At 39.1% G+C, this 26481-nt stretch overlaps 1 protein-coding gene across 1 annotated transcript; it reads left to right on the top strand.

Moving 5' to 3' along the window:
* The first annotated feature begins 319 nt into the window (after window positions 1-319).
* On the top strand, window positions 320-26131 carry LOC127437257 (actin-binding protein WASF3-like). The gene is made up of 9 exons (XM_051692082.1): window positions 320-378; window positions 3960-4132; window positions 10873-11007; window positions 11582-11735; window positions 11833-11950; window positions 13890-14071; window positions 14976-15263; window positions 18857-19173; window positions 24107-26131. The coding sequence occupies exons 2-9, from the start codon at window positions 4000-4002 to the stop codon at window positions 24262-24264; spliced, it is 1485 nt and encodes a 494-aa protein (XP_051548042.1). The 5' UTR covers window positions 320-378; window positions 3960-3999; the 3' UTR covers window positions 24265-26131.
* Window positions 26132-26481: the final 350 nt, after the last annotated feature.

Genomic DNA, 26481 nt, shown 5'->3' with positions numbered 1-26481 from the left:
CAGCTAATCTGAAACTTCACTTAAAATCCTTTTTGAAAATTCACAGATTTTTCACAGATGCATAAACAGATAAACTTAAACTTTGTACTTAAATGCTATTCATTTTTATATTCCCTTGTCATTTTTATGATCTGATCCATTTTCATCCTTGATGTCCTGAAACTGCCCCATTACAGCTCTACTTGTCCACACATGGCTGCCTGTCTGCATTTTATTGGTTCTCACAGTTTTAATCTGACAGTAAAATCCCGTATACTCAGAACTGATTTGTGCGCAAGACTGCCCATCAAGATTATAATCCCGCCCTTTTACAGTATGAGGACGCCAGTGTAGACCGAAGCTGCGTTTCATTCTACATCTGCGTAAAAGCGACTTTTGGTAAGCGAAAATGTTGTGAAATATATACTCAAAACTTTGGGAAATGCTTCACTTTTAAAATACAATTTCTCTTTAACGTCTCGAGGGTTGTCTAAATAGCTTTGGTCATGTTTTGGTTATTGGTTGAGGGCTTAACGGTCCTTATAATAAACTCTCGTGCAGTTGTTTTGTCCACGCGCAGCGGCACTCCTGCAGCAGTCATTAATGGTAATTATGGTCTATTTTAAATAATCGTGCTCAACTTCACTTTGACTCAGCGTTTCAGAGTCGGAGGAGTCTTGTGTGGTCCAATTCCCTTGCAAAATGCTACTATGGCTGTCCAATGATTGATATCTGATGGTGATATTAATACAGTGGCACCAAAAAGTCTATGGACAATTAAGTTACACCGAAAACTTTATAAATGTAATTGCATTAGATAAAAAAATATTAAACTATAGACTTTTTCTCAGAACTAACTTTCTCTGAGTCATTTTTGCGATGATTTTTACTGATCTCATTTGTTTTTAGTGAATTTATGAAGTCAGTTCCTCTAGTTTACATACGTGTCCAAGCAGACTAATCCAGGTGGTGTAGATCATAACATTAACATTTCCCAAATATCTGACAACTAGAGAGTATATCTATTATTATATTATTTCATATCTAACAGACTTCTTTTTGTGAAATGTTTTGCTTAAAAAGCCAGTGCGCTTGTGCTATCTTTCTTTAAAATTAATTCTTTAAAATTGCTTTCATATTTTCTCATCTAATGCAATGACAATCATACATTTTTGAACATGGCTTAAATGTCCAAATATTTTAACTTGGTATTGACATGGGGTATTTACATGGTTCTCCAAGGTGCTTCAAAGAATACCATGGTGCTACTGTAACAGTAGCCAGCTGGTGGGTAGCTGTGCAGTGTGTAAACCTCAATCCCCTGGCCTCAAGAGGTGCACTAGCAACTGACATTAGAGGCTGTAGGCTTTAGCCTCCTTGTTAGTGCGCCTGCCTCCCATGCCGGAGACCCTAGTTCAAATTCCGCTTGGAGCAGATCAATTAGGACCTTGTCAGTGGTGCCATGACCCGGATGGGAGTGAGGTTTAGGGGGGTGAGTTTAATAGTAACCAGTTGGTGGATAGCTGTGCAATGTGTAAACCTCAACCCCCTGGCCTCAAGAGGTGCACTAGCAACTGACATTAGAGGCTATAGGCTTTAGCCTTTAGCCAACTCACCTCCCACCCACCTCCCGTGTTGGAGACACTGGTTCGAATCCCGCTCAGAGTAGGTCAAGCAGGACCAGTTACACTACCACGTCCAAAAACATGTTATTTTTTGATATACTTGTTTTGTTAATGAATTCTCTTTGCTTCTGAGCTGGCATTGTTATTATGACGTTTTTTAGTTAGTTTGTTGAATTTCCTGACCTACATCCATCAGCGTGTTGCATTTATATCATAACAGTCGTAATGGTCTTTAATTATTATGTTTCATAATATGGTTCCATACAATGGCGTAGATTTGGCTTGAACAGCAGCGTGAAGCATTTACATGCATCCATTGATCATAAATATTGGGGGGGGGAGGGGGGAATTGTACCCCCCATCCCCCCAGGAATCTACGCCCCTGGTTCCATTTAATTAGCTTGCAATTATCTGAAATGTAAAACATTTTCAAAAACAAATAGGCTAATTGATATCATGTTCTGACAATGTGATACTGTAAGATCTGTGCACTTACTAGTGAAATGGAGCACTGTTGAGTAGTGAAAGCCATTGATTTCCATTCGAGTTAATGGACCTTTCTACAGCCCTGTCTGCTTGTTGATAGGTTGTTGACTGAGAGATGCTGACCATTTACACTTACTCTCAGCTTCTCCTGAAACCTGAAACCTTACCTAAAGTTACTTTAAACATGCTTTAATGCCCATAGAAAACTTGTCCAGTAAATAAAAACCTTTCGTTATAGGTTAAAATAAGCCAACATTTATGACTGTGTACAGTCAGATATGCGCTGTAGGAAGGTGACCTTTTTAAATTAACTAAAAATGTTGTGGATTTAATGGGGGGGGGGGGGGTTTGCAGAAAAAGCTATCATTCCTTTAACTGGGTTTAATGGACCTGCATTCTACCACGTAACACACGCATGATCTATTAAGTTACTTTATAAACAAACTTGTAAAATGTTTTGATGCATCTAGCAGCAGCATTCTCTCTCAGTTATGCAATGGGAGTTTGTGTGACTGAGCGAGCTGCTGTAATCCAGTGTGTGTGTGTGTGCGTGTGTGCATCTAATAACTTAATCCTGAGAGGCTGGGAACGCCAGCATCCCCCCTGTATAATCTTCTGGAGATACTCACCTAGCTTGTTTCTGCATAGCACAGGATAAAACTAACTTAACATGTGGAAATAATATGATTATTGTATAAATAAGATAATAAACTGGGGAGGTCTGGTATAATTGTAACACCCTTTGGCTTTTGCTAACTTCTTTCTAGTTTTTCTAGCAAGTCAGTCCACTGGCGGCCATCTTTGGAAAGCTCCCGGGAGGCTATTTCCAGTCATGACATTGTAGCTCCTATCTACTTGAGTGGGGGAACGCAGAAATCTAAAAAACTGTTTGCCAAGCTTACGTTTAAATGATATACAGTATTTCAAATCAGCAGTAAAAATCAAACAACACTGATATAATAAATGGGGCTTTTTTATTAGAAGGTACATTCTTTAAAAAATGCTATTTTCCCGGCTTGTCGAGCTACCGTGCATGCGCATTCTTGAGTTGATTGACAGGTGATGTCTGTATCTTAAGGGTGATTGGCTCTTTTACCTGGAAGGCGGGACTTCGTTTCTACATCCGTTGACCGTTGGGTGTTTAAAGCTCCTTGGTTGGGTGTTCCAATTTCTCCCATTCATTTTAATAGAAGTGGCAAGTCTCTGCTTAAATAGACTCTGGCCAGACACATGAAAGCAGATGTTGCATTCATAAGTATGGGAATTATTTAGTGGCCAAAAAATGTCTTTTAACTTCTTCAAAGCAGCCACGCTTTGTCTAGATTTCTAAAGGAGTTGCCGTTATGTAGGCCACCAATTTCTTCAGCATACACAACCCACATTGTCACTGGCCTACAGAAAGCTGTTACATTCATGCAGACAGAAATGTTGCAGATTTTTTGTATTTTTATATATTGCTACCAAATCAGCCCAGAAAACAATACAAAACAATATGCAACTTTTGAAAGAGAGATAACTGTTCAAAATGATGTGTGATTTGGATCATTTGAAATAAATATAACTGAAAATGTTTCTCAAAATTTGCTTAAAAAAATGTGCATTAAGTAATCACAGATGTTAAATTTGTTGAACATGAATTTTTAACAAGTGAAATAGTGGGGTGGCCAGACACAAGGTTTGGGCAACTTTGTATACCCTCTCTTCTCAATTGTGTCCATCTGACAGATGAAAACATGATCTTATATTATGATCTTACATATATTAATGTATGATATTCATGGAATATCATACTTTATGTGATAATCGGAATGATGGGGAGTCCGTTGGATATTTTGGTCTAATTCACTGTCTATTTGTGTGCTTTAACAGGTTCTGAGGTTTGTTTGTGTTTATATGGTGAGCTGCAGTTATGCCGCTGGTAAAGAGGAACATTGAGCCGAGGCACATGTGCAGAGGAGCTTTACCTGACACCATCAGCAATGAGCTGGAGTGTGTGGCCAACAACACACTCTCTGCCATCATACGACAACTTAGCAGCCTCAGTAAGACTTTACTTTACCCTAATACAATTTTATTATATCAGTTTGACACAAATGCATTTGTCAAAAGTGTTGACACACCTGATCATTCTTTATTATGGCTTTCTTATATGTTTTAGAATAAGAGTAGTCATCAAAACTTTGAAATAACATAAATGGAAGTAGGGGAATTGCGAAGTGTCATATTTACATATATTTGAGCTTCTTCAAAAGTAGCCACACTTTGTCTATGCTCAAACATTTATGTATATGCCTTTTTTTTTTTTCAGAAAGAAAAGTAACGTTTACAATACCTTCACGTAAAATATATTGAGGTTTTTTATAATTATTTAAAAATGTTTTCTCTTTACAATTACCATGGTAACACTTTAAGATAAGGTTAATTTTTTTTTACATTAGTTAACAATATTAGTTAACATGAACTAACAATGAACGATACTTTTACAGCATTTATTATTCTTGGTTAATGTTAATTTCAAATTATACTACCACATTTTTTAAATCAAAAGTTGAATTTGTTAACATTAGTTAATGCACTATGAACTAACATGAACTAACAATGAAGAATTGTATTATTATTAACTAACTTTATTAAAGATTAATATATACTGTAAAAATATATTGTTCATTGTTGGTTCATCAAACATACATTTACTAATGTTAACAAATGTAACTTTATTATAAAGTGCAACTGACCCCCTAGTTTGGAGTGACTATTTGCACTAGATTCAAATAGCAACTGCCACACAGTGCAGTAATTTGCCTTCTCATGGGGTCAGAATATTCAAAATGCAAGATTTAACTAGGAAGTATTTAAAGAACTAAATCAATGCATTTCAACATCACCGAGAAAAGCGAACATGTAGGAGAGATCAGGCTATTTGTCATTTTTTATTGTTATTTATAGATACTGATTTGAGAAGAATACCTTTGTTTGTTTATGGGCTATTAAATGGCTTTAAAGCAAATCATTGAGAAATAGAAAATGTACAAAACATCCAAAAATACCAAACAGTTGTTTTGACTGACATACATTGTAGTGAATGAATTGAATAATATGACAACATATAAAACACATGTGACAGCTTACCCCAATGTGAAATTTATGTACTGTATATACATGTTTATACATGCATATTATATACATAAAACCTTGTTCTGAGAACACAGTTGAACCTTTCTGTAAATTATTCTTTCCAAACAAATAATTCTAAAAGGAATAAACCCAAAAACAAACTGCAGTCACATTTAATCACCCTCATGTTATTCCAAACCTGTTCGACTATCTGTCTTCATAGGAACACAAAATTGAATTTGTGAAGAATACCCTGGCCACTCTTCTCCTAATGAAAGTGAACGGGGATTTTGTCTGTCAAGCTCCAAAATGAGAAAAATAGAAAAGACAAAAACACCATAAAAGTAGCCCATATGACTTGTGTGCTATTTTCTAAAATTTCTAAAGCCTTACGAGAGACCAACATATAAGTCAGTGTTGCCAATCAAACATGGCGTCATCTGTTTTAACTCTCAAATCTGGCAAATGGTCACAAAACACACAAGAACCAATGGTGTTTGGCGCCAAATGGCATCAACATGCTATATTTGTAGTCTATGTGGCTTTTGTTGTCCATTTCAGAGGTTCAGCAGAGGGGAAGATTAACAGTGAATAACGATTTAAATTCCGGTTCTCACACAAAGCTATAATATGGCTTCAGAACACTGTGTATGAGTTCTATGGAACATTTTATGATACTTTTATAATGTTTTTATCAGTTTGAAACTTTTCCCTATTCACTTTTCATATGGGAAAGAGCAACCAGGATATTTAAAAATTCACCTTTTGTGTTCCACAAAGAGAGAAAGTTATAGGATCGGGGACAACATTAGGGTGAAACTGTCCTTTAAAATATGCCTTCATAGTTGAACCTCTATACATCTTCTCAGTAGTTCTGTTCTATATGAGATATTATAACTCAACAGAGCAATTCAGTTGGGATGACAATGCTCCCCAATAAATACTCTAAAGCTTAATACCACGAAGAGCACTGAGAGACTGACAGATGTGGACGTGAAGTGTGTGTGTGTGTGTATCTGTGTGTATTCTGTGCTCTGTGGCAAGTGTCAAAAACAAGGACAAATTCCCAGTATTATTGCCTGCAAATTCCTGTGTGTGAACATCTGTATGTGTGTGTAAGTCTAAGTGTCTGTGTATGTATACGTGCAGGGATGGGCAGTATTTCAAATACATGTATTTGAAACACATATTTGAAATACAAAATATTATTTTGTACTTTGTATTTTAAAGTCTGTGAAAAAATCTTTATGTAATTTGTATCTAAATACATTTAAGTTTGGTATTTGTGAATTTTCAAAATACATAAAATACTTTGTGCCAGTCAACCTCTTTATTGGGCTGCTGATTTCCTGTATCAACTAGTTCAGTCATGCCTCCCAACCCCAACTTTCATGCACACAAGCTGCAGATATCAGAGAGAATGGCTCCATCTAGCATTGGGTGAGCAAATTTTCTGCATTCCTGCAAGGAAATATGTAGTAAGATAAGGTGAGGATGTGGTGGTCTGTTCTACTTGTTGCAAAAAACATAATAATTGCTTGCAACTGTTATTTAATTACCATTAAAATATTAAGGTAGCTATGATAGTTCTCGCTAGGGATGGGCATGAGTACTTGAGTACTCGGGTACTCAGACGTGACAGCAATGATCGATCATGAAAACGATGATCGATGGTGATCATGCATGATGTGACTTTTCACTTAATTCGAAATTCAGTGACAATTACCTGACAACTTAACACAAACGTGTCAAAGAGGGAGCTTATTTTTAATTTTGAGATTGATTACGGTGTGGTTTTGAGGGATACATTGATTGTCAGAGACGTCTTATAGCAACCAAACTGATATATGGCGCAGCAATGCTATCATTACGATAATCAAAAGAGAGTGTAATTAACAGTGTTTTGAACATCTGTCTCTGCAAAACGTTTGCTAAACACGTTTTATTATCCTTTAATGTAAGAACTTTGACTTGTTAATGGATATTATTTAATAAAAGTGAATGTTTGTCGCTGACTGTAAACCTTCCTGCCCTTGGTGCTGAAATGTTTGCGTGACGTAACACACCTGCATCTCGATGAAATGGGAGTTGAAGATTTCTGCACGAGTTTCCAAGTTAGAAGTCTGACATAATTTGTCATTCCGTTGCACTTTCCCCAGTTGAAAGGTGGAAATTCCAACTCTCCGAATTGAATGGAACGCTTCATGAATCATCACAACAGCAACAATACAGAGCATCATGGCTTTCCCCACAGGAGCGAACACTTGGGGAGACACACATACACACACCAGGCATGTGGCAGTGAACTCAACGTGCTGCGAGTGTTTCAAACAGCTAGACAGAGCGCAGCTTAATGGAACAGAATGCAGCATCTTCAAAACTGAACTTCAACTTAACACGCATATTAAGAAACGCGATGGTTATGGCGTCTCCTGTTAAGCCAACTCCAATTTGAAAATAGATGGTTCAGACAGTCACTAAAAAAACTGGCATGTGCTTACTAAGATTACTACGGTAACCTGAAGGAAGAACAGACAGACGCGCGTTGTGCACATTCTTTCATTGAGTTGGGCAGTGAACCTTCACATAATGACAAAATATGATGCATTATATTATGATTATGTAATCTTTTGTACATTTTGTAACAGATTATTTTATAACAGCCTATAATAATGAATAGATGATACACTGGAACAACAAAATGCAATGCAGCAGCCAAATACATTTGTCAGACATGTTATTATTTATAGTTATGTACATGTCATTGCCCCTCGAGTACAATACTTTTGACGAAATCAAAACTAGTCAGCAGCCAGCTAGCGAGCTAGTCTAACTATTGTTAATGAGTTCACTAGTTATCCTTAGCTAGATTGCTAGCTAACAAGCTAAAATGGAAATTAATTCAGATTTGCCTTCAGTTAACATGAAGTAATAAAAGAGCTCTGGCAAGGCGAAAATAGCATTAGCACTAGCACTGGACATTAGTGCTAGCTAGTCAGTCTTGCTAGCTATTCAGTTGTTAGTGTTAAGGCACCATCTCACTAGCCGATTTTTCCAATGATTTTCAGGTGTAAGCTTCATTAACATAATCACTGGCCAGACAGAGGGAGACAGAGCACGCATTAGCGTCTCTCAGCGGGAGGTGTTAATCACTTGACTGTCGAGACTCCCTACTGAGTTAATGGCTTCAAAGACTGAAAAAACACATACGTTTTTTATTTGAAAAAATCATTCTGCCAATGAGTCAGGTCATTCTGTCAAGTGACCAATGAGCTTCATCTTTTACTGAAGAACAGATAAGTCGTGAAGCTGATGTGAATGTTTTCATCACACTCAGATTCTGTCACCAAACTTTTTTCGTGCACTAAAATGAGCCAAAACAGTCTGTTTTTATTGGATGCATTTCTTTACTCACTGAAAGCTGCATGTTGACATGCGTTCTATGACAAGCCTCAATTGGATAAATAAATAATCACACACTTTCACAAGGAAACTTACTCCATCTTCACGATCACTTATATCGTGTTGCAGCAGAAAAGACACAGGAAGAGAGAGGGAGAGAGAGCTGTGAATGTGAGAAAAGGTACTTTTCAATGCAGAAATAAAACAAAAGCAACTAATGACGGATAAAAATAACCACAATTTAAATTTTCCAGTTTTGGTCCGTTTTAAAATATAACCTTGCGAAAGCCGACTGAACCTGCATTTGGATGAGAAGCTTATTGCTCTTTGGAGTCATCAAGTATGTTTGTAGGACATATCTAATGTCATATCATGACAGACTATTAAAAGAAAAACATTGCTGCCCAGATCTTTCCACAACGTGACTATAAATGTGTAAAACCTTTTACGTTTAATAGTTAGGTCTTATATTATTTTATATAAGGTAAACATAAGCTTATATAATACCTAATAATGGTACTTCATTGAACGGAAAATTTTACATGTATTTTGTGTATTTTCAAGATACAAAATACTGTATTTTATTTTGTTAATTTTTTTCCACACAGTATTTGGTATTTTATTTTGATACATTTAAACTGAGGTATTTGGTATTTTTATTTTAAATACATTTTCATGTATTTGTGCCCATCACTGTATATGTGTGTGTGGTTGTGTGGTTGTGTATTTAGCTATAGTTTGGAAGAAAGTTTTTTTCCCCCCTAAAATTAGCTAAATATGATAAAACCTCCCTTTGGGGACATTCAGGGACATCCTCAGTTGGAAAATAAATTAAAAATTAAATAAAGCAAATAAGGTAGGTTAGGGTAATTAAGGTTATGGTCAATCTGTTGTAATTATATAAAGAAAAAGTGACAGTAACAGCTGCAGATTGCAAAGGAATGTTTAGAAAAAGGTCATTTATAAAAATGACATGGTGTATAGACAGGATTATTGTATCTTTGGTCACCTTAATACCACCTATTACAAGTAATCATGTGAAAACTTGTACTGAAGAAAATCCATCCTAGTCTCATAGAATCATATTACTATACCTTACTAAACTTTAAAAAAAAAAAAAAAGAAAAAAAAAGATTGTTACGTGGTTCATTGAACAGTTTCCTTGGTGATATAAACACTGGAGGCACTACAATAACTTTTATAAAACAATTTTTAGATGATCAGTTCATAAACACTTTGGCGTACTTTTTGCCATGTTCCTCACACAATGCTATCTTATGACATCTAAACACTTTTACTATAGTGCCGACTCGTAAGGTGATACATTTTAACTACATTTATTACACTTGCAGTTACAGAGAGGGGTGTGAATCCTGAAGAGCACGCAAGTCGACACGTGAGCTGAAAGTGTCATAGAAGTACCACAAAATGACATTGGGCATAGATTTGGCTTGGAGGGAGGCAGGTTTTGATGATTTAAAACTCAAAAGAGCATTAACCTTATATAACCCACTTTTAGCACCACTCAGTGGACATTTCACCTTGGACTGCCATGATATGCGTAATGAAACATGTACTATAATTTTGCAAAAATGTTGCCATGGTCACATAACTTTCATGTGATCATGCTGAGAAAATCAGGTGATTATAGTAATGGCAAAGAATGTACATACTGTAGGATTCCTTTTGGAATTTCTTCCAATTTATACCTGGTGAATATTGTGTCATCTTTATCAGAACTCTTCTTATAATGGCTTGCTAATGGACAGTTTTAAGGAGTTTTGACATTCTAAAAGATTTTCTTTGAATTCCTTTTTGATATCCTACAGGTACATTTTATCTTACAGGGAATCATACTAGTCCTATTGGGTTCTAAAATATCTAGTTTTTTTTATTTTTTATATATAATTCTGTAAGAGAGTTCTATAATCCTCATTGATTCCTAAATCCTTCAAGAACACTGCCTTTAGTTCTTTATGCTAACTAGTGACCCTGAACATGCACCCCAATCCTCTTTATATGAGTTGGTGTGGCATAGTGGTTCAAGCCCCATGAGGCATCTTAGCTATCACCATTGTGTTTCTCCAAGGATATTGTCTCTTCTATAAAAGTACTGTAAGTCTCTTTGGATGAAAGCATCAGCTAAATTCTTGGTGCATTAAGGTTGGTGGATAAGTCCAAGTTTAAGACATGCCTTGCATTTGTTCATCTTAGTCTAATATTCTAGGTTCATTGGCCATTGTCTCTCATTTTTCATGTACGATAGGTAAACATGCAGAGGATGTGTTTGGTGAGCTCTTCAATGAGGCCAATACCTTTTACTTGCGTGCTAACTCTCTACAGGACCGCATTGACAGACTCGCAATCAAGGTCGCTCAGTTGGACTCTAGTGTGGAGGAAGGTCAGTCAAAGGTCAAAAATTAGGGACCTCGACAAATTTCCAAGATGACTTAAAATTATTTAAAATAAGTTAATAAGCTTTAATATAAAAATCTAACTTGCTGTAATAAATCTGAAATTACCCTTGTTAATTATTTAAATCTATTGACATTCTAGTCATGACATTATTAGTCTCTGTTATTAAAACCAGAAGTACCAGAGGAAATATCTTGGCCTACTGTAAATGGAGCCTTTTGTCTCGGACAAGCCTTCAAAAGGTTGAGCACCACTGTCTTAAAATGCACTCTATATCGTAAAATACACTCATAAACTTCCATTTACAGTAAGTGCATTTTTTAAATGTCTTTCTACAAAATGAGGGGTTAAAATTATTTTCTGTTGTAATTGACATCATGCCACAGAGGCTGTCCATAGACTTTAAGTTCTGTTTAAGCCAGGATATACCTTTAATTCACACAGTTCAACCATACATCAGAATCAAGTTAGTACTACTGAACTGTTTCAACAGTACTAATACTTGAGTGATGGATGTTGATGTACTTGGTGTAATCTCTCTTTCTCCATTATTGCCGCAGTGTCACTTCAGGACATCAATTTGCGTAAAGCCTTTAAGAGCTCTACTGTTCAGGACCAGCAGATGGTGACAAAAAGCAGCATTCCAAACCCCATCGCAGAGACATACAACACCAGCGACAAACCACCACCTCTCAACATACTCTCTGCCTACAGGTGCGAGTGTGTGTGAACTTTCCTTTATTTTTATGATAGATATTATAATTTTAAGGTGTTTATGTGTACTGTTGTGCATTGATTTTGTTCTATGCAGGGATGATCATGCTGATGGAATTAAGTTCTACACAGACCCCTCTTATTTCTTTGACTTGTGGAAGGAGAAAATGCTTCAAGACACAGAAGACAAGAGAAAACAGAAGAGAAGACAGAGGGTATAATAACAACACCTTCAAGGTTTTTTAGTCCATGTAGAATATTTGGTGACTTGGTTACGTTTTATATCAGTGTTCCCTTTATTAAGGGTTTATAAAGGGGTTCATTTATGACTAATACATGATTTTAAAGTGTCCCTTCAAAGATAATTTTGAGACCAAAACCGAGCAAAAGAGCAGCATTGTTTGTTCCTTTAGCTGTCAAATTCACCAGTGGCACAATAGCGCCCTCAACTGACAAACTTTTTTTTTTTAGAAATATGTTGAAAATGATGTACACACATTAGATGACAACTCCAATCATATCAGTTACCCAATAAAAGCTGTTTAATTTTACATGGAGTGGGTCGCCCCCTCATGGGTTCTGCCATGTTGACAGCACATGACATTGTGTCATGCAATTGATAGATACTACCACTAATAATGACAATAATAATAACATATTTACTTTATATAGCGCCCTCAGCCAATGCTCAAACATAAAATACATGTAAACAAAACAAGCAAATCAAACAATAAAACAACAAACACATTATATTTACTACAGACAACATTAGAGCCCAATTCAACAGTATAGTGTAGAGCAGGGGTTGGCAACCTTTTTGACATGGAGTGCCATTTTATATTTTCCTGGTCAATGGCTGTGCCGACCACAGTTAATGTCACAAATTTGCTTATTTGATTACTGATCATGAAATTGTGTGGAATCTTAAATATTTCTTATATTATGTCATACATTTTTCAAAATCACACAGAGGGGTAATCACTAGTACGCAATCAACAGCGAAAGAGGAGCAGACTATTTTATTTATATAAATTCCGCACCTGCATTCCACTCTACATCTTGATGTAATCCTTCCTGATGATCACGCAGCGTGTTTTCATCAGCTGAATGGGAGGCTAAACAAAAAGTTAAAATGTGGTGAGACTGCAGTATACCCAACATACTCGTGCAGCTCGTGCAAGCCATTCGCACTTCAGGAGCCGATCAACTATTTAGCCCTTTTCGGTGAATCGCACCAGCAAAATCCTAAAACTTTTATTTCCAGGTTTAATTTATATTTTAAATAGTCTCAGATTTTTTAACCCGATGATGTGATGATGAGGAAGGATTACATCAAGATATAGACTGGAATGCAGGAGTGGAATTTCTATAAATAAAATAATCTACTCCTCTCTCACCATTGCTGGCGTGCCAGTGATTACCCCTCCGCATGCCAATGCTGTCGCGCGTGCCATAGGTTGCCGACCCCTGTTCTAGAGGGATGGTATGGTGTTGATCAGCAGGAATGTGAATCACAAGACAGTCCGAACAGAATGAGTGCAAGTGGAAAGATAATATGTCCAAAAAAGAGGTCCCTGCTGGAGTGATGACGGCGTGGATCATGGATAAAAAAAAATTCATTTACAAGCAGCTGGAGTTGGATATGTATATATGATTATGGGGTGATGTTTTACTCCAAAGTAAAAAAAAAAAAATAAATAAAAAAAAAATAAATATATATATATATTTGCATAAAGAAAAAGAAGCCTACATTTTTTGCATTCTTACATTATTTTTGTCATAGTTGAGCATATTTTTGTGTTCAGTCGTTGTATGTGCAGTTAGACCCATTCTATCTATCCATCTCATTGTCTTTCTGTCTGTATGTTACTTGCCTAGCAACTCCCTAGCAACAACCCAGAACACCCTAGCATCTACTCAGAACACTTCAGTGAACGCCTAGCAACCTTGCACAACACCCTAGCAACCACCCTAGTAACTCCCTAGACCTAACTTCAAAGCTTTTTAAACCAATTTTACATTTTCTGTGTGGACTTTGCCAAGCCAACATGCAAAGCTCGTCTTGAGGAACTTTCCATTTTTAAGTTTCAAACCATTTACATCCCTCATTCTTCGTCCTGACTCTCTCTCTTCTTCAACAACACACTTACACAGGAGCAGAAGCGCTGTGTTGATGTAACGTTGCCGCGGGAGGTGAAGAAGGTTCGTAAGGCTCATAACCGCAGGCAGGAGTGGAACATGATGGCGTTTGATAAAGAGCTGCGGCCGGACCATCGACATCATCATACACTTCACAGGGGTGTCTCTTCAGAGGGTTCGTTGTCTCCAGAGGGCAGGTCTGTTTACATGCTTCACCTAACTCAATGAAGTCTGAATTTTGAATATAACCACATGAATACGAATGCTATGAATCTAAAGCAGTGGTATAAAATTGGTGGTATGTATAATGTGGTTGCCCCAAATTATTTGACCCTAAAGCCACACTTAAAAGGAATTAAATTAATTGCATTAGATTCAAAATACCAAACAAAGTTGCATCTGCAAACAAATGATGCTAGGCCTTTTCTCAGAACTAACCCAGAACTAGTCATTTTTGCACTGACTTTTAACCAACTAGTGTCAAGGTTATTTTTAGTGCATGTATGCACTCAACAAGAATGTTTGACAACCAAAAATTGTCAGAATTCTTTTTGTCTTAATTTGAATTAGTATTCAATCTATAGTTTTATCATTTCAACCTTACAGACTTCTTTCTGTGAATTGTTTTGCTTGAAAAGTGTGCTTGTGTAATGGGAGCCAGCTGGTATGTGATAGCTGTGCTGTATGTGTAAACCTCACTCCCCTGGCATAGGAGGCACACTAGCGACTGCTGCTAGAGGCTGTAGCCTTCAGCCTCCTTGTTAGCACACCTGACTCCTATGCCGGCAGACGCCGGTTTGAATCCTGCTTGGAGGGAGTTGAGCAGGACTGGTTACACTTGTGTTACCTTTCTCTAAAATAAATGCCACTTGGTTTGATATTTTGTTATCTAATGCAATGATATTCATACAGTTTTAAGTGTGGCTTAAGTATTCAAATACTTTTAGGTCCACTGTATATTGTGGATGCTTCAAAACATTGGACCCCTTGCATGTAGTACAATTAAAGTGTTGCATAGTTTTTATAAAGAAATGTAATATCTAAATCGCTGAAAGGTTCAGATCATCCAAAACTCCTCATGTTCATGTTCATGTTTAACAGACCACACGGTCCAGACTTTCCTGTCCCATCATATCATGCTCCAGCACTGACGAGCCACATACACACACAGTCACATCCTTTCATGCCTGTGGAGACAATGTCCTCTAGTGCAAATGGAGGGGTAGAGCACGAGTATCACAGCATCGGAGGGCCGATAGGAATGGGTGTGAATGCTGCTGTGGGTAACAGAGTGGGCACGCTCAGTCGAACGCAGCCACCTCCTCCACAGTATCTACCCACTGAAAGTGGAGTCAATGGAAACATCAGCCTGCCACCAACAGACTATGGGTAAAGTGAAAAAAATTTGATAAACAGAATGTTGTGAATTTGTGTCGGAGTGTTTGTCAGAATGTCCCTGCAGAAAAGAGCAGTGTAGGCTCATGAATTTCCTTGCTGATTAGTGGTGGTCTAATCTCAGCCTCAGATGGCACGGCCACGGAATGGCCACAGTCCATTCAATGATCCTTCTGATGCATATTGCACAAGAAAATGGCAAGATCTGGCAATATTGCCACTTCCAATCTGATTTCCTGGCTTCTATCCAACTTTCGGGAGTGGGGATGAACCAGTTTGCCATGGTATACATGGTATACATGGTACCAGGCTAATACAGTTAGCACTTTTGAGAACAAATTAATCACTAGATTTGCCAAAGTTTGCCAGGTTTGTGGAATCAAATCTTTGAAAAATTTTTTGGTAGATACACTTAGTAAGTAAACTAAGCAGAGCTGTATATACCCCTTTGCAGTGTTGTAGTCGAGACCAGCTCATCTGAGTATGAGTCCAGGCCTGTAGGTTGAGCCCAAGACAAGATCGAGACCAGAAGACAAGACTCAAATAGGCCTAATGCAATCTTAATTAATGTGTCAAATGTATATTATAAACAGCTAAATTGACTCTAGGCTCAAATACAACATACCTCATATATTATTTGTTTAAGCTTACATTGGTTTAACAATATTACCAGTTGAGAATAAAATAAATGTCACATCCAATTCAAGTCAATTTTATTACAATAATGACATTCAGTTCACCCAAAAATGAAAATTCTCCCAACATTTACTCACCCTCATGCCATCCTAGATGTTTATGACTTTCTTTCTTCAACAGAACACAAACAAAGATTTCTAGAAGAATATCTCAGATCTGTAGGTCCATACAATGCAAGTGAATGGTGATCATATCTTTGAAGTAATCCATAAGACTCCAATGGTTAAATCCATATCTCCTGAAGTGATATAATAGGTGTGGGTGAGAAACAGATCAAAATGAAAGACTTTTCTTTTTTTTTTCACTCTAAATCTCCACTTTCACTTTTATCTGAGAGTCACATGGTGCCTGTTTAGTTTCACTTTCACATCTGAAACATTCTGACAGTGCAACGTGGTACAGTACTTCACTGCATAATAGATTAAATGGATACTTAAAGAATTTCAAATACTGTATATCAAGTTAATAAATCAAGAACAAGGTGCAATAACAGATTGAAGATAGAAATTTCACACTGGCAAACAATTGTAATCTTAGAGCGCAGAACACAAGATAGATGAAGGGAAAAAACTAAAAACAAAGCTGACAGACAAGAAATGGAGCTGGGGATGGAGGAGGGTGTTAAGTGCACCTTGCATCCATGCAATAGAAAGGCAGCTAAGGAATAAATAAACGGAACGACTTAAATAGGACCGCTCTTATAAGTGTCTGAATAGTATTGGTAGACGCCATGAACAGCTCAGCATCAGCTGATTGTGAGCTTGACTCATGTGGCCTGCCTGAATTAACGTTATGCTTGATGTTTGTGTAAATTTTCTATTGATCATAGCAGCTGTAATTCATCAAATAACAATCAAATGATGGAGAAGAGTGTTATAACATGTTATATAGCCAGATGTGCTGTGTAGTCAAGCACACCTTCATCATGTTAATGAGATGATTCAGGTGTCTGGATCACAGTAGTGGAGTGATGCTGTACAGTCCCGGCAGAGTTTTTCAGATCGCAGTGGTCTGATGCATTCTCCGTTATATAGCGCTCAGAACTGGCCCGCAAGATCGGAATTGTGCATACAAATTGCGCTCAGCACAGATTTTGTAGGCGTGCATGCGCCGTTGCCTGATCAGCATAAATCCTTTAATGAATTAGGCACTAAACCAGTGCAGACAGCACATGCAAATAAACAGCACTTTTACCAGGCACAATTCGTTCTTAGGTGGTTTTCACAATGGGCACGTTTGCTGTGGTCTGAATCCAAGCGCGATTGTTCCCGGTGCCCCACGCAATATACGATAATGTATGATTCTGTCGAACCCCGGTGCTTTTCCATCATCAACTTGCATCATCACAAATGTGCACATGATGAAAAGCACAACGCGGGTCGCTATATTTGTGTATTTGTTATAAATTTTGTGTCATTATGCACACCAGAGTGAACGACATTTGCGCCTCTGTGCTTCGCATACTATAATTCAGCAGTTGTACATATCCAGGGGAAGGAGACTATATTTGATGCTCACAAACGATCTTTTTTCCCCAATTTGGAATGCCCAATTCCCAATGCACTATAAGTCCTCGTGGTGGCATAGTGACTTGCCTCAATCCGGGTGGCGGAGGATGAATCTCAGTTGCCTCCATGTCTGAGACCGTCAGTCCACGCATCTTATCACTTAGCTTATTGAGCGTATTACCGCGGAGACATAGTGCATTTGGAGGCTTCACGCTATTCTCCACGGCATCCACGCACAAATCACCACATGCTCCACCGAGAGCAAACCACATTATAGCGACCACAAGGAGGTTACCCCATGTGACTCTACCCTCCCTAGCAACCGGGCTAGTTTGGTTGCTTAGGAGACCTGGCTGGAGTCACTCAGCACGCCCTGGATTTGAACTCACGACTCGAGGGGTGGTAGTCAGCGTCTTTACTCGCTGAGCTATCCAGGTCCCCCACAAATGATCTTTTTTGAGGACACAGCTGGTTGCACGCTCACTCACTCACATATATAAAAGGCACCTCACCTTTTCTGTGTCCCGCAACGTTTCCCTGCCACTCTTAATGCACTTGTTTGTGTTTGTTTTTGTGCAGCTGATGATGTCATCATGCTTAAATCGGCAAAAAATGCATGCGCTAGTCATTTTACTTCCAGAACAAGTGCGGACCCGAGTACAGGTTGCTTTCTCACTCATGCGAACCGCGCCACAGTTCCAGTGCAACCGAACTCAGACCAACTCCTACAGGTAGTCTCGGGTTTGTTACTGCAGTCCGCTCCCCGGTCCGCAAAACAGCTTTCACATTACCAACTTTTCATGCGAACCGTGCTCTGTTACGGACTAAACTGCCAGTGTGAAAGCCCCCTTAGTGAATTTTCCCCAAAAAGTCTACATACATTTCCCCAAATCTCTGATCGAAGACACTGCTGTGCAATGTTTTCAATTATTGTGTTAGCTGTTTCACATACACCCATCCCTAAACATTACATAAAAACTAAACAAACTATATTTGGTCACAGTAAATGCCAGTCAGACAGATCTCTGTAAGTGGGTGACTCTTGGCCAGAATAAGCTGTAAAGTGGACCAGACTTTATGCTGAGACTCAGAAGACTGGCTATGTGAGACTGTGAGACCAGCAAACATGCTGAAGCTGGTTGAACTGCATGATCTTTCTGGTGAAGCTGGTTGACAGAGGAAGTCTTGCTGTTTAAAGCAGTTAAGAAGCCTAGTGAGAACACCAGCACTCCAGCATCCAAAAACAACAATGTGGTGACTGTCAATGCTGGTGTTTTCAGCAGGGGTCTCTGTAAATATCTTACAAGCTCCTTTCAATTAAAAATTACTTAAAAGTTTACAAATACTGTATCACGCCTTAACATACTTTTTTCTCTGTTTTAGTATGATGGAGTATTATGCAAGTTCAGGGCCACCGCCTTCTTCAATGGGTCCCCTCATTCCATCTGCACAAACAGCTTTTGCCTCACCTCCAGCGTGTCCGGCTCCTGCTCATCCTGGATTAATCCCCTCAGCCTTACGCTATCCTCTTCCACCTGTCCCACCTCCTGGACCTGCTCTAGCACCTCCTCCTGAGGGTCCAACTCCTCCTCCAGCTCCTCACGCTCCTCCTCATCCAGCAGCTCTTGGAGAAGGATGGACACAAAATCTGCAGCATTTCACAGACGCTCGCAGTGACCTGCTCTCAGCAATACGCATGGGTGAGCTTGATTGTATTTGTGCACTTATGTTTTATGTATTTTGTATACGGCATCAGGAGAGTGTTGTCCGCAGGGTGCACTTAAACATGCTAATGTGATTTATTAGCATTCTGTTCTGCCCCATTCATTCATTTTACTGTTTTTATTACTGATTTATTACATAGCACTCTAGATTTACTATTGCATTGAATAAAGCTGCATTCATGCCCCTAGGTGTCAGTGTCAGTCCAAAACGAGATAAACAAAATTACTGAGCGCACCTTTAACTACAATTGTAAATATGAATTAATAATGAACAATTCTTTTACAGCACTTAATATTGGTAATGTTAATGTTAACATATACTAATACATTCTTTTAATTTGTATACGTTAACGTTAGTTAATGCATTATAAACTAACATTAACAATAAACAATTTTTATAATGTTTTTAAATTATGATGCATTAAAATGCTGCTTCCAGAGGCAGCTCACTAGGTTTTGGAACAGATCCGTGGTATCCAATACGCGTGACGTCCTACACCTACATAACACAGGCATACACATGGAAATCTCTTCAGTGCACACAAGGAGCTTTATATTGCGATTACTAGCTGAATCTGCAAGAACTGAAAGTGAAACCATGCAAGCGAATGTAATACAGGGAGAGAGAAGCGCCTTTTTAGCCAGGAGGGATCTTACGTCCGTCTGATGCGTGAGATCGAGTGAAAATTAAAGTTTACAATGGTTTAGTGATAGTGCCATATTAATCTACTATATATAATGCTGAATATGTATAATAATGTTATGCTGTGTCAAATGTCATGTCTGATTTGATTTCATCAGTACATTTCAGTAGGGTTTTAAGTAGGGATATTATTTAACTGGATAAGCATGCACTTCCATGAAATATGCATTTTTGAAAAGAATATTTAGATGTAATCAGAGACAATATTATTTTAGAAAAATACAGCTTTAATTTAAAATATTTTAAATGTATGCAAGCAGTGACAGTGTGTAAGCAGCATATGTCTCTCTTTGTCCAGCCTAAGTGTTGTCCCGCTTGGTCGTAGGGTCGGCTTTTCTACATTATTGCCTCCATTTCTGCTGCATCCTCTTTGGTGACATTGGCTGCATGCATGTCTTCCTTTATCTGATCCAGCCATCATTTCTTTGGTCTTCCATGCAGCTGCTTGCCTTCTGGGCTGAGTGCTATTATTATTTTGGCTACTTGTAGCACATGTCAGTACCACCTCAGGCATGCTTCCTGCATCTTTTCTTGAATTGGGGCAACACTGAGGGTCTTCCGTACATGGATGTTTGGAACTCGATCAAGCCTTGTCAGCCCAATTTACCACCTAAGCATCTGCATTTCCATGGTGTTCAAGACTTGTTCATGTTTCTCGGTTATCGGCCAAAACTCCGCTCCATATAATGCCACTGGTCTAATGGCAGTTCTGTAGATCTTGGATTTCAGATGTGTTGGGATTTTCTGGTGACAGAGAACTCCAGTAGTTTGGCACCATTTTACCCATGCTGCATTCGCTCACATTCGTGCATCTCGTATTGTGTCACCATCAACTGTGACATAGCATCCAAGGTATTTAAATTCTGTTACCTTGTTAAGTTGTTGTCCATCTACATATAGATGGTGCCAACTGTCTGGTCTCCACATTCGAGATACTTTGTTTTCTTGATGTTGAGCCTCATCCCATATTTGCCCAGTCTTGTCTTCCACGCCTGACATCGTTGTTCTAAGGCATGTCACGTTTTGTCTGCCAGCATGACATCATCTGCGTAGGGAAGTGTCCATGGGTGTCTGGTTTGGATGTCTGCTGTCGCTGTATCCATGCAGAGTATGAACAGAGTAGAGGTGATAGTGATAGATTCCTACCTTAATGACGAAGGGTGGCGAGACTCCTACTGTGCACCTGACTGCACTGGTGACATTTTGTACAGCAGTTGGATCTATTTGACATATGTTTCCGGTACTCCATGGGCATGCAGTGACTGCCAGATCAGCTCATGTGGTACACAATCAAAAGCTTTCTCTAGGTCTAGGAAGGCCAGGTGGAGGCTCTTTCTCTTTTCGCGATGTCGTTCCATCAGTAGACGAGCTGCATGTATAGCATCTGTTGTCCCACATCCTTTTACAAAGCCGCATTGATTTGCTGTGATGGTAACAATGTCCCTGATGCGCTTGTCCAGTACTAGTTTGAATATCTTCATTGTGTGGCACAGGAGGCGGATAGGCCTGTAGTTGGAGCATTCATTGACATCGCCTTTGCCTTTCCAAATTGGGATTGTGGTGCTGGTTAACCAGGAGGGTGGTGCTTTATCTTCATTCGTAATTTTGTTGAACAAAGCTGCAAGGAATTCTGCTCCTTTTCTCCCCATCAGTTTCCATATCTCTGCGGGGATGTCATCAGGCCCTAATGGCTTTTCCATTCTTCATCTGGCCTATTGCGGTTGCCACTTCTGTGGTGGTTATGGGTGGTACTTGGCCAAATATTGGCTGGTGGGTAGATATGGCTGGGTGTGGGAATTCCTGATTGCAGATGACAGCGAAATGGTCTTTCCAACGTTGCTGAATTTCCTTGGGTGTTCGTAGCAGTTGCTGGTTCCTGTCCTTCATGTGCATTACATGGCCAATGTCCTGTGTAGCTATGTGCCACATTTTGGCCAGTCTATAGATCTTATTGGCACCTTTGGACATGTCCAGTTGATTGTAGAGGTCTTGGTAGCGGGCTGCCAGGGCTGCTGCGGCCTCTCTCTTTGCTGCAGATTTCAGACTTCTGTATGTTTGGAAGTCCTCAGCGTCTCGTATCTGGAACCACTGCTTGAAGGCAGTCTTCTTTGCTCGAACAGCTTGTTGTACCACTTCATTCCACCACCAGATCTGTTTGTCCAAATACCGTCATCCAGACTTTGTCATCCCAAGGACTTGGGAGGCGTAGTGGTGAATTTTGCCTGTGGCCTCGTCCCATGCTGCTCATCTAACTTAAGTGTTACTAAAGCCTCTTTCAATTTGTGTCCGCACTCCTTTAGCCACCACCATTTAATATGTTCTGTTGATGTTTTAGGTGGCTTTGGTGGAAGTGGGGCTGGGAGTTTGGAATTGAGTATCAGCAGTTGATGTTGGGGGGCAGTGGTGTCTTATGGAATGACTTTCGCATCCACAGTTGGCTTGAGGTCTCTTCCCCACACTAACCAGTAGTCTACTTGGGTGTTGTAGCCACTGCTACTGTAAGTGATGAGGTGGGACGATCTTTTCGGGAAGAATGTGTTTGCGGCTATAAGTCCATGTGCTTCTGAAAACTCCAGAATTTGAGTGCCTTCGTTGTTCCATGCTCCCTTCCTTATCCAACATTTGTCTCCTCGAAACCATCTCTTGACTGGCCAATGTGCCCATTTAGGTCTTCTCCCACATAGAGGATTTCATTGTCTGTGATGGTGCGGAGGTGGGCGTCGATACTTTCCCAGAAATCTGCTTTCTCCTCATCTGTGCATCCCACCTGTGGGGCATAGCAAGAGATAACTCGAAGTGTACAGTTTCCGGAATCGAATTTGATGGCCAGGAGTCGATCAGAGATTCTGGTTACATCTGTGACAAAGTCTCAGAAACATTCGCTAACAGCAATAGCAACACTATTTCAGGCATGTGTTTGGCCATTGAAGTGCAGTTTGTATCCTTCCCCAATGTCCTTGGCTTTTGCACCACTCTATTTGGTTTCCTGTAGGCAGGCAATGTCAATGCGTCGGCTTTTCAGGATTGCACTTAGTTCACGGCTGTGGCTGGTGAGTGTGCAGGTGTTGAGGGTTGCAAGCCGGATCCGATGGACCAGCTTCTTTAGCCTACACCGTGCATGAGTAGGTAGCCCTCGTCCATTTCTCACACCGCTTGGGCAATGTGCGTCGCCTCCGGGGGACACCCTAGTATTTTTTGTGAAATAGCTGGCAGGCATTCCATTTGATGCAAACTTGGATGTTGATGTTATCTTCAACCAGCTTGTCGTGCCGCCTGATGTTGAAGGCCCTCACCTTTGGCCAGGTTCCCGAAGGTTCCAGTTTACAGCTGGCACCACATGGAGGTGGTTATGGGGCATATGCCAGCCAATATTGATACAAGCCTCCATTACTAATGTGAAAATGTCACTTTAGAACTAGTAATGACGGCTGGGGTTGTTTCCAAGAATTTAATGGAATAACAAGGATGCACGTGTGTGTGCTTTTGTTTATGAAACCCGCTCGCTGACAGACAACGCAGATATGTTCAACAAAAACTTGCTCGTACATTACTCATTTGTCACCTCCTACTAGCATAAAGATATAATGACACTGGGATGATTTAAAATCCCCACCTTTAGCTCTCTGCACTGCTCTCATACTCTAGTTTGGAATGCCACAAACACAAGTAGAGTGATACTAACAGTAAAGCGCCCAAGCAAAAAATTACCAAAACTAATTGTTGTATCAAAATTTATATTCTGTTCTGTGGATATTTCAATGAATGTGTTTACCTGAACCATAATTCCATATCATAGTACAGGCATATGCCAGCAGTCATTTTCTGATTTCTTGGGAACAGAATATTTGTAAGTTTACATGCCACATATCCAATTAATATCAGAATATTCTTGTGCACATAAACATGGTCAGTGGTGCTGATGATCAGAGAACAGCCTATGACTGATTGGGCCTTGCAATGATCCATTTCAAATGTCTTCATCATTTTTTCATAGTTATTTAAAGTGAATTTAATATAAATTTAACAGTTAACATTAAAAGTTAATAATGTATTTTTTTCAATATTTAATACCAAACTCTGTACATTAATATTTTAAGACTGTCAAGCTGTTGGCTCTGCACAAAACATGTTGGTCCAGTTTATTAATTGTTTGTTTGTGTGTGTGTGTGTGTGTGTGTGTGTGTGTGTGTGTGTGTGTGTGTACAGGTATCCAGCTGAAGAAAGTCCAGGAGCAGCAGGAACAGCAGGCTAAAAGAGAGCCAATGGGGAATGATGTGGCCACTATACTTTCCCGCCGTATTGCTGTGGAGTACAGCGACACAGAAGATGACTCAGAACTCGATGAGAATGAGTGGTTTGACTGATCACAGTCAAACACACACACACACACACGCAGACCATTTTGTATACTGTACCTGTGCAAATGGTATGAAAATTACATATGGAGACATTCCTCTTAAATATAAAAGCACAAACACTTTTACTCACAATTACACATACAGTGGGGTACAAAGGTCTGTGACGACTAGTTAAAATGCTTTTTCCACTTGTGAAATTTTGTAAATTTTTACATTGCAAATGATATTTTCAGCATGACAATTTCAATGAAATGTTGAATTGTCTTAGTATTTGGTATGTCCCACTTTAATGGCTTTAATGACAGCCTGCACTCAAGCTGGCATGGACTTCACAAGCAGAACCTGATGACATATTTTATCCTAGCATAATCTGAGAATGTTCCAAAGAACTTGTGTGCTTTAACGGAAGCAAGAAACAATTGCATTTTTTTTTTTTACATGGAAAGGAATTAACATGGTCAATGTCATTTTGCTTACACTTGATTAGTGACCTAAATAGAATCTTAAATATTTCTTAAGTTTACATTTAACGTATTTTTGTCCTTTAACTTAGTTGTTTTTCCAGGTATAATTGAAAAAAAAAGAAAAACAAAAACAAATGGAACCAACTGTGTATAGTTGAGGTTTAAAAACAACTTCTCGGGGGCCTGGGTAGTTCAGCGAGTAAAGACGCTGACTACCACCCCTGGTGTCATGTGTTCGAATCCATGGCGTGCTGAGTGACTCCAGACAGGTCTCCTAAGCAACCAAATTGGCCCGGTTGCTAGGGAGGTTAGAGTCACATGGGTTAACCTCCTCGTGGTCACTATAATGTGGTTCTCGCTCTCGGTTGGGCGCGTGGTGTGTTGTGCGTGGATGCCGTGGGGAATAGTGTGAAGCCTCCACATACGCTATGTCTTTGCGGTAATGCGCTCAACAAGCCATGTGATAAGATGCGCAGACTGATAGTCTCAGATGCGGAAGCAACTGAGATTCGTCCTCCACCACCCGGAATGAGGCGAGTCACTACGCCACCACGAGGACTTAGAGAGTGCATTGGGAATTGGGCATTCCAATTTGGGGAGAAAAGGTGCCGTGACCTGGATGGGAGTGAGGTTTAGGGGGGTAAGTGTAACGGTAGCCAGCTGTTATGTGCTGTGCAGTGTGTGTAAACCTCACTCCCCTTACCTCAAGAGGCGCACTTGCGACTGATGCTAGGGGCTGTAGCCTTTAGCCTCCTTGTTAGCATGCCCGCCTCCCATGCCGGAGATGCCAGTTCAAATCCCGTTCGGAGGACCGGTTACACAACATACATAGGACCTGTGAACAAACTAAAGAAACGTATACTATCAATCATGTACTCAAAATGGCCAAATGTCCAAGTTGTAGCTGATTTTTAAGGACTTGTTTGAAAAGGCTTTTGGTTAAAATCTATATACAGAAAATTATAATTATTCAGAATTTCTAGATTAAAAATCTATAGAGTAAGCAATCAAGGTGCTGTAAGAACCTAACATGACCTGCAAAGGTGTTGCTGCAGAATTTTCTTTTTACCCTTTTTAAACAATGGCACAGTCATTATTTAATTATTTTAAATGTGCAAAAGTCATTATTTATTATTACTATTTAAATCTTTGTTCCTCAGCTTGCACCAAGAAATGTTTGTGGACAAAACCTGTGTTAACAATGCATTATGATAAGCCAGAGAAAAGCGCATGTGTCTGACCTCTCTCTTCTCTCGCAGAAACTCGAATGTAGTCTTATCCTGAGTCATTAAACACTTTATCAATTCCATGCCGTCTTTTCCTAGTTGAAAAATAAATAAATTATTCTGACTGTTTTTAACAAATGAATTCATATGCTATTCAACAATATAAATCTAAGCAGAATTTTGACAGTATTTACCACTTACATGCCTTGTATTCACCCGTGTTTTGTTCCTATTAATCCACATAATTTTTTAGCCTTTTATAGACAGGTACAGTCAGAGAGAAGACAGGTAACAATTGGAAGAAAGAGGTGTGAATGGGATCGGCCTACATGATGGATTCTGAGCATTGTTGGAGCATGCACATTACAGATCAAGCATTTGAAATTTTTAAGGGGGCACACATGTACTGTACTGTGATGTGACTAAAATTAGTGGTTGTGTTCTATCGTCACCATCTGAAGAACAAAACAACCTGCATGACCCTAAAAACACCAAATATTCAAAATAATATTTATGCCTTTTTAACCTGCTAG

This window comes from Myxocyprinus asiaticus, chromosome 4 (assembly GCF_019703515.2).
Source record: "Myxocyprinus asiaticus isolate MX2 ecotype Aquarium Trade chromosome 4, UBuf_Myxa_2, whole genome shotgun sequence".
Taxonomy (NCBI): domain Eukaryota; kingdom Metazoa; phylum Chordata; class Actinopteri; order Cypriniformes; family Catostomidae; genus Myxocyprinus; species Myxocyprinus asiaticus.
This window is presented reverse-complemented; position numbering and strand designations above follow the sequence as displayed.